This window comes from Oncorhynchus mykiss, chromosome 17 (assembly GCF_013265735.2).
Source record: "Oncorhynchus mykiss isolate Arlee chromosome 17, USDA_OmykA_1.1, whole genome shotgun sequence".
NCBI classification, from domain to species: Eukaryota; Metazoa; Chordata; class Actinopteri; order Salmoniformes; family Salmonidae; genus Oncorhynchus; species Oncorhynchus mykiss.
The window spans coordinates 84480591-84488360 of record NC_048581.1 but is presented as its reverse complement, the minus strand read 5'-3'; the positions used below and the strand labels follow the sequence as shown (position 1 = coordinate 84488360).

At 45.5% G+C, this 7770-nt stretch overlaps 2 protein-coding genes across 5 annotated transcripts in view; both read right to left on the bottom strand.

Annotated features, from left to right (window-relative positions):
• The window catches only part of LOC110493280 (copine-5), a 305250-nt gene that overhangs the window by 196678 nt on the left and 100802 nt on the right, over nucleotides 1-7770 (bottom strand). The window lies entirely within an intron of this gene.
• Nucleotides 4871-7612, bottom strand: LOC118940500. 4 transcript variants are annotated; one of them, XR_005037090.1, is made up of 5 exons: nucleotides 7120-7612; nucleotides 5976-7081; nucleotides 5647-5732; nucleotides 5396-5608; nucleotides 4871-5357 (listed from the first exon to the last, which is right to left on the bottom strand). XR_005037090.1 is itself a non-coding variant. In XM_036950819.1 (5 exons), the coding sequence occupies exons 1-2, from the start codon at nucleotides 7309-7311 to the stop codon at nucleotides 6084-6086; spliced, it is 1104 nt and encodes a 367-aa protein (XP_036806714.1). In that variant the 5' UTR covers nucleotides 7312-7612; the 3' UTR covers nucleotides 4871-5357; nucleotides 5396-5608; nucleotides 5647-5856; nucleotides 5976-6083. The 4 variants fall into 4 exon arrangements, 3 of the variants coding, with proteins under 3 accessions (XP_036806714.1, XP_036806713.1, XP_036806715.1); XM_036950819.1 differs by having other exon boundaries at nucleotides 5647-5856; nucleotides 5976-6509; nucleotides 6634-7612; XM_036950818.1 differs by having other exon boundaries at nucleotides 5976-6509; nucleotides 6634-7612.

Below are 7770 nucleotides of genomic sequence, written 5' to 3'. Positions count from 1 at the left end.
AGAGATCCTCACTGAACTTCTGGAGAGAGTTTGCTGCACTGAAAGTAATAGGGCTGAATAATTTTGCACGCCCAATTTTTCAGTTTTTGATTTGTTAAAAAAGTTTGAAATATCCAATAAATGTCGTTCCACTTCATGATTGTGTCCCACTTGTTGTTGATTCTTCACAAAAAATACAGTTTTATATCTTTATGTTTGATTTCTGAAATGTGGCAAAAGGTCGCAAAGTTCAAGGGGGCCGAATACTTTCGCAAGGCACTATATACTATATATATATATATATTATAGCTTGGTGTGACGGTAGGGTTATATATATATATACAGTATATCACAAAAGTGAGTACACCCCTCACATTTTTGTAAATATTTGAGTATATCTTTTCATGTGACACCACTGAAGAAATGACACTTTGCTACAATGTAAAGTAGTGAGTGTACAGCATGTATAACAGTGTACATTTGCTGTCCCCTCAAAATAACTCAACACACAGCCATTAATGTTTAAACCGCTGGCAACAAAAGTGAGTACACCCCTAAGTGAAAATGTCCAAATTGGGCCCAAAGTGTCAATATTTTGTGTGGCCATCATCATTTTCCAGCACTGCCTTAACCCTCTTGGGCATGGAGTTCACCAGAGCTTCACAGGTTGCAAAGAACTATATATATATATATACATACATAGATTGGTGTGATGGTAGGGTTACATATATATATATATATATATATATATATATATATATATAGCTTGGTGTGATGGTAGGGTTATATATATAATCCTACCGTCACACCAACCTATATATACATATATAACCCTACCATCACACCAACCTATATATATATAACCCTACCATCACACCAAGCTATATATATATGTGTATATATGTGTAAAGTAGTTAGTGGAGAAAATGGAGAGAGGGAGAAGTCAAAGAACAGAGCTTTCTTCAGTTACAAATACCTTTCTCTGAAACAGTTTTCTGTTGAAGAACAAAAGTTAGAGAACAATCTCTGAGTTTCAGGACCTTTTCAGCGGAATAAAGTGGAATATTTGAATGCTTCTGCAGTTCCAAAACCTTTTTTTTTACACAGAGATCAGTCGCACACAATGATCTCTCAGTCAAAAACTATTTCATTTTTTTTTGTTTTTTTTTGTGAGAAAATCGTTTTCATAATAATCATAATTTTCCAATTGAATCTCTTTGGTAGTTGAATAATATGCAGAAAGGAGAAAGGTGATCACTCACAGTAGAACGTCTATTCAACGAATGCCTTTTGTATCCCTTTGTTATTTTAAGAAGGAATTGTTCACCTTCTGTCATATTAAATGAAGTTCCATTTAATATAGAGCACATGGACAATTAAATAAATAAAACAAGGGTATGTGATTAAAGGCTTGTCTCCTCTGTCAACCCTGTGTCACTTCTAGGAAGATTTTAACCAACATCATCAACGTAAAAATCACAACTTTCTGTGATTTAGTGATTCACTTTCATCTGTCCTTCATTTTAAGGTCAAACCCTGTTATGTGAACAGAGCCCTGACTTTAATAGAACTATTCCTTTCAGATCTGTTTTTAAAAATAAACATTGACGGTCTAATAGCTGATATCTACTACCACAGAGGAGTAGCAAGTCAGCTGGTTCTGCAGGCCATTTTCAGGTGTTTTGAGGTGGAAAACTGAACACGTGGAGTACAACGCGTCAACCCTGTTACCCACAGATAGACTGGCTGTTAGCGGACAGGGTATCGTTTGTTAAACAGCCTATAAAGGTGACCTGTTTCTGTAACATAAAACGTCACGTACTGTACAGGCATGCAGTGTCAAATGGGCCAGTCTTAGACAGCTGAGCTAAAGCCTAAGATATTCATTCAGGGAGTTAACGCACGTCTTCACGCCAGCGTGTCATAGTTCACCCAGCAACCTCGTGACACTTCCACCACTTCATCTCTGTGGGTCTGTCATTGTGAGAACCAGCAGGACTTCTCTGTTCTCTGTTCTAGTCATCTCATTCTATGGTCCTATTCATGTTTCACATGGTTCTGTTCATGTGTTATATGGTTCTATTCATGTTTCACATGGTTCTGTTCATGTGTTATATGGTTCTATTCATGTTTCACATGGTTCTATTCATGTTTCATGTGGTTCTATTCATGTGTTATATGATTCTATTCATGTTTCATATGGTTCTATTCATGTGTTATATGATTCTATTCATGTTCCACATGGTTCTGTTCATGTTTCACATGGTTATGTTCATTTGTTATATGGTTCTGTTCATGTGTTATATGGTTCTATTCATGTTCCACATGGTTATGTTCATGTTTCATATGGTTCTGTTCATGTTTCACATGGATCTGTTCATGTTTCATATGGTTCTATTCATGTTTCATATGGTTCTGTTCATGTTTCACATGGTTCTGTTCATGTTTCATATGGTTCTATTCATGTTTCATATGGTTTTGTTCATGTTTCATATGGTTCTGTTCATGTTTCACATGGTTCTATTCATGTTTCATATGTTTCTATTCATGTGTTATATGGTTCTATTCATGTTCCACATGGTTCTGTTCATGTTTCATATGGTTATGTTCATGTTTCACATGGTTCTGTTCATGTTTCATATGGTTCTGTTCACGTTTCACATGGTTCTGTTCATGTTTCATATGGTTCTGTTCATGTTTCACATGGTTCAGTTCATGTTTCATATGGTTCTATTCATATTCCCAGAACATTCTGCAACGCTTTCACTAATCACTACTGACAGAGCACATAACCTGTAAAGGACACACTCACTATAACCAACCATGCCAAAACTTCTTCTCACCCTCTCCTCCTCTTCCTCCTCCTCCTCCTTTACCCATCTCTCATTCTCCTCTTGCCTTGGTGCCTCTCCTCTTTTCACCTCTATCCTATCAATCTCCTCTCCTCACCCTTTCTCCTCTCCTCTCCTCTCCTCTCCTCTCCTCTCCTCTCCTCTCCTCTCCTCTCCTCTCCTCTCAGTACCTAATACAATATATGTCCTATTAGGCTTAAGCTAATAGCACTCTAAGCCATTTTGTTATGATAACAAAGTCACAGCTAGATTTAGTAAAGTAACTGTATTGTTGGTTAAGGGTTAAGGGCTTGTAAGTTAGCGTTTCACGGTACACCTGTCGTATGTGACAAATAAAATGTGATTTGATTTGATTTGACATTCCACGAAACCTCTATACAATAGCTGTGACACCTACTGAATCAACCAACACTATCCTTCATGCAACCTAAGGTAAGACCCATTTTCCTAGGACAGGAAGTACCTTATAGAACATGGGCTGTTTGTGAGCAACCTACATTCAAGTTATGTTATGCTAATCTAACACTGTCCGCCACAATGTAACAATGTAGTAACAGATGAGAGATGACTTTAAGTGTCAGATACGTCTTCTCTAGTACACACTCTCTAGTACACACTCTCTAGTACACACTCTCTAGTACACACTTTCTAGTACACACTCTCTAGTACACACTCTTTAGTACACACTCTCTAGTACACACTCTCTAGTACACACTCTTTAGTACACACTCTCTAGTACACACTCTCTAGTACACACTCTTTAGTACACACTCTCTACTACACAGTCTTCAGTACAAACTCTTTAGTACACACTCTTTAGTACACACTCTCTAGTACACACTCTTTAGTACACACTCTTTAGTACACACTCTTTAGTACACACTCCTTAGTACACACTCTGTAGTACACACTCTTTAAAAGCTCATTCTTTGCTTACAAAAACAGTTTGTTTTTCAAGGTGCAATGTGATAGCACAGAGTAGTAGGTGTCTGCTAAACTGGATCATATCCAGCGTCACCTCTTAATTAACCAGTTAATGTAGTCAGTCGTCTGTCTGTCTGTCCGTCCGTCCGTCTGTCTCTCCCCCTGTCTGTCTGTCTGTCTGTCCCTCCCTCCCTGCATATGCAGCCTAATTCAAATTACCTAGCAACTAAACTGCCAAATTACATCTGCCTGCCGCCCCCTAACAACCAACAACCCAACATCATAGTCATTATTTTTCAGGCAGGGAGCGCAGAGTAAGAGAAAACAACACTGGTGTCGTTCTGGAGGAAAATATTAAAGATGCTATTCAATCAAACACCAACACCAGGTGGAAGTGGATATAGGACGAAAACAACTGTGAAATGAGCGATTCTCCAAGGAAGTTGTATGTAGGGAGGCAATTTGTTAGTCGGATAGAATCTCAAGGACAAGAACAAAATATATGAATCTACCCCCCCCCCAAAAAAAATAATTTCATTGTTGGACTTTCCATCAACAGGTTTTGGATTGATCAGGGTCCAACCTGTCCCCACCACACTGGCCCTCTAGGACTCCAACCACCCAGTCTGTCCCCACCACACTGGCCCTCTAGGACTCCAACCACCCAGTCTGTCTCCACCACACTGGCCCTCTAGGACTCCAACCACCAAGTCTGTCTCCACCACACTGGCCCTCTAGGACTCCAACCACCCAGTCTGTCCCCACCACACTGGCCCTCTAGGACTCCAACCACCCAGTCTGTCTCCACCACACTGGCCCTCTAGGACTCCAACCAACCAACCTGTCTCCACCAAACTGGCCCTCTAGGACTCCAACCACCCTGGCCCTCTAGGACTCCAACCACCCAGTCTGTCTCCACCACACTGGCCCTCTAGGACTCCAACCACCCAGTCTGTCTCCACCACACTGGCCCTCTAGGACTCCAACCACCCAGTCTGTCTCCACCACACTGGCCCTCTAGGACTCCAACCACCCAGTCTGTCTCCACCACACTGGCCCTCTAGGACTCCAACCACCCAGTCTGTCTCCACCACACTGGCCCTCTAGGACTCCAACCACCCAGTCTGTCTCCACCACACTGGCCCTCTAGGACTCCAACCACCCAGTCTGTCTCCACCAAACTGGCCCTCTAGGACTCCAACCACCCAGTCTGTCTACACCACACTGGCCCTCTAGGACTCCAACCACCCTGGCCCTCTAGGACTCCAACCACCCAGTCTGTCTCCACCACACTGGCCCTCTAGGACTCCAACCACCCAGTCTGTCTCCACCACACTGGCCCTCTAGGACTCCAACCACCCTGGCCCTCTAGGACTCCAACCACCCAGTCTGTCTCCACCACACTGGCCCTCTAGGACTCCAACCACCCAGTCTGTCTCCACCACACTGGCCCTCTAGGACTCCAACCACCCATTCTGTCTCCACCACACTGGCCCTCTAGGACTCCAACCACCCAGTCTGTCCACCACACTGGCCCTCTAGGACTCCAACCACCCAGTCTGTCTCCACCACACTGGCCCTCTAGGACTCCAACCACCCAGTCTGTCTCTGTCTGGTTGAACTATATGGCTCGGTCCAACCTGTCTCCACCACACTGGCCCTCTAGGACTCCAACCACCCAGTCTGTCTCCACCACACTGGCCCTCTAGGACTCCAACCACCCATTCTGTCTCCACCACACTGGCCCTCTAGGACTCCAACCACCCAGTCTGTCCACCACACTGGCCCTCTAGGACTCCAACCACCCAGTCTGTCTCCACCACACTGGCCCTCTAGGACTCCAACCACCCAGTCTGTCTCTGTCTGGTTGAACTATATGGCTCGGTCCAACCTGTCTCCACCACACTGGCCCTCTAGGACTCCAACCACCCAGTCTGTCTCCACCACACTGGCCCTCTAGGACTCCAACCACCCAGTCTGTCTCCACCACACTGGCTCTCTAGGACTCCAACCACCCAGTCTGTCTCTGTCTGGTTGAACTATATGGCTCGGTCCAACCTGTCTCCACCACACTGGCCCTCTAGGACTCCAACCACCCAGTCTGTCTCTATCTGGTTGAAATATATGGCTCGGTCCAACCTGTCTCCACCACACTGGCACTCTAGGACTCCAACCACCCAGTCTGTCTCTATCTGGTTGAACTCTATGGCTCGTTCCAACCTGTCTCCACCACACTGGCCCTCTAGGACTCCAACCACCCAGTCTGTCTCCACCACACTGGCCCTCTAGGACTCCAACCACCCAGTCTGTCTCCACCACACTGGCCCTCTAGGACTCCAACCACCCAGTCTGTCTCCACCACACTGGCTCTCTAGGACTCCAACCACCCAGTCTGTCTCTGTCTGGTTGAACTATATGGCTCGGTCCAACCTGTCTCCACCACACTGGCCCTCTAGGACTCCAACCACCCAGTCTGTCTCTATCTGGTTGAAATATATGGCTCGGTCCAACCTGTCTCCACCACACTGGCACTCTAGGACTCCAACCACCCAGTCTGTCTCTATCTGGTTGAACTCTATGGCTCGTTCCAACCTGTCTCCACCATACTGGCCCTCTAGGACTCCAACCACCCAATCTGTCTCTGTCTGGTTGAACTATATGGCTCGGTCCAACCTGTCTCCACCACACTGGCCCTCTAGGACTCCAACCACCCAGTCTGTCTCTGTCTGGTTGAACTATATGGCTCGGTCCAACCTGTCTCCACCACACTGGCCCTCTAGGACTCCAACCACCCAGTTTGTCTCCACCACACTGGCCCTCTAGGACTCCAACCACCCAGTCTGTCTCTGTCTGGTTGAACTATATGGCTCGTTCCAACCTGTCTCCACCACACTGGCCCTCTAGGACTCCAACCACCCAGTCTGTCTCTATCTGGTTGAACTATATGGCTCGGTCCAACCTGTCTCCACCACACTGGCCCTCTAGGACTCCAACCACCCAATCTGTCTCTGTCTGGTTGAACTATATGGCTCGGTCCAACCTGTCTCCACCACACAGGCCCTCTAGGACTCCAACCACCCAGTCTTTCTCTGTCTGGTTGAACTATATGGCTCGGTCCAACCTTTCTCCACCACACTGGCCCTCTAGGACTCCAACCACCCAATCTGTCTCTATCTGGTTGAACTATATGGCTCGGTCCAACCTGTCTCCACCATACTGGCCCTCTAGGACTCCAACCACCCAGTCTGTCTCTGCCTGGTTGAACTATATGGCTCGGTCCAACCTGTCTCCACCACACTGGCCCTCTAGGACTCCAACCACCCAGTCTGTCTCTGTCTGGTTGAACTATATGGCTCGGTCCAACCTGTCTCCACCACACTGGCCCTCTAGGACTCCAACCACCCAATCTGTCTCTGTCTGGTTGAACTATATGGCTCGGTCCAACCTGTCTCCACCATACTGGCCCTCTAGGACTCCAACCACCCAGTCTGTCTCTGCCTGGTTGAACTATATGGCTCGGTCCCAAATTGTACCCTATTCCACACACCTTGTGCATTACTTTTGATTAGGCTCTGAGAAAAAGACAGTGTACTATGTAGGAAATAGGGACACAGGTTATTTATCTCAGTGGTTATGTAAAAATAGGCAGAGAGGATATATTCTCCTCAATAAAATATGCATCCAAGCAAGACTGTACGGGGAGTAATATCCAGAACAGCAACAGAGCAGAGAGTTTGATGTTGAGATGAAACGAATGCCTTTTGTTGATGTACATCTCTCTCTTCCCCCCTCCCTCTCTTTTTTCTTTATTTCTCCTCCCTACACAGGGGTATTTAGTTGTGTCTGTCTCTCTCTCTTTCTTTCTCTCTCTCTCTCCTTGTCTCTCTTTGTCTCTCTCTCTCTCCTTGTCTCTCTCTCTCTCCTTGTCTCTCTTTGTCTCTCTCTCTCTCCTTGTCTCTCTCTCTCTCCTTGTCTCTCTTTGTCTCTCTCTCTCTCTCTCTCCTTGTCTCTCCTT

Coding starts and splice junctions, on each gene's coding strand:
- LOC118940500 (XM_036950819.1), bottom strand. CDS start 7,311: ATGCACAAGGTGTGTGGAATAGGGTACAATTTGGGACCGAGCCATATA. Junction 6,510..6,633: donor GGCCAGTGTGGTGGAGACAG/GTTGGAACGAGC, acceptor TGGTGGAGACAG/GTTGGACCGAGCCATATAGT.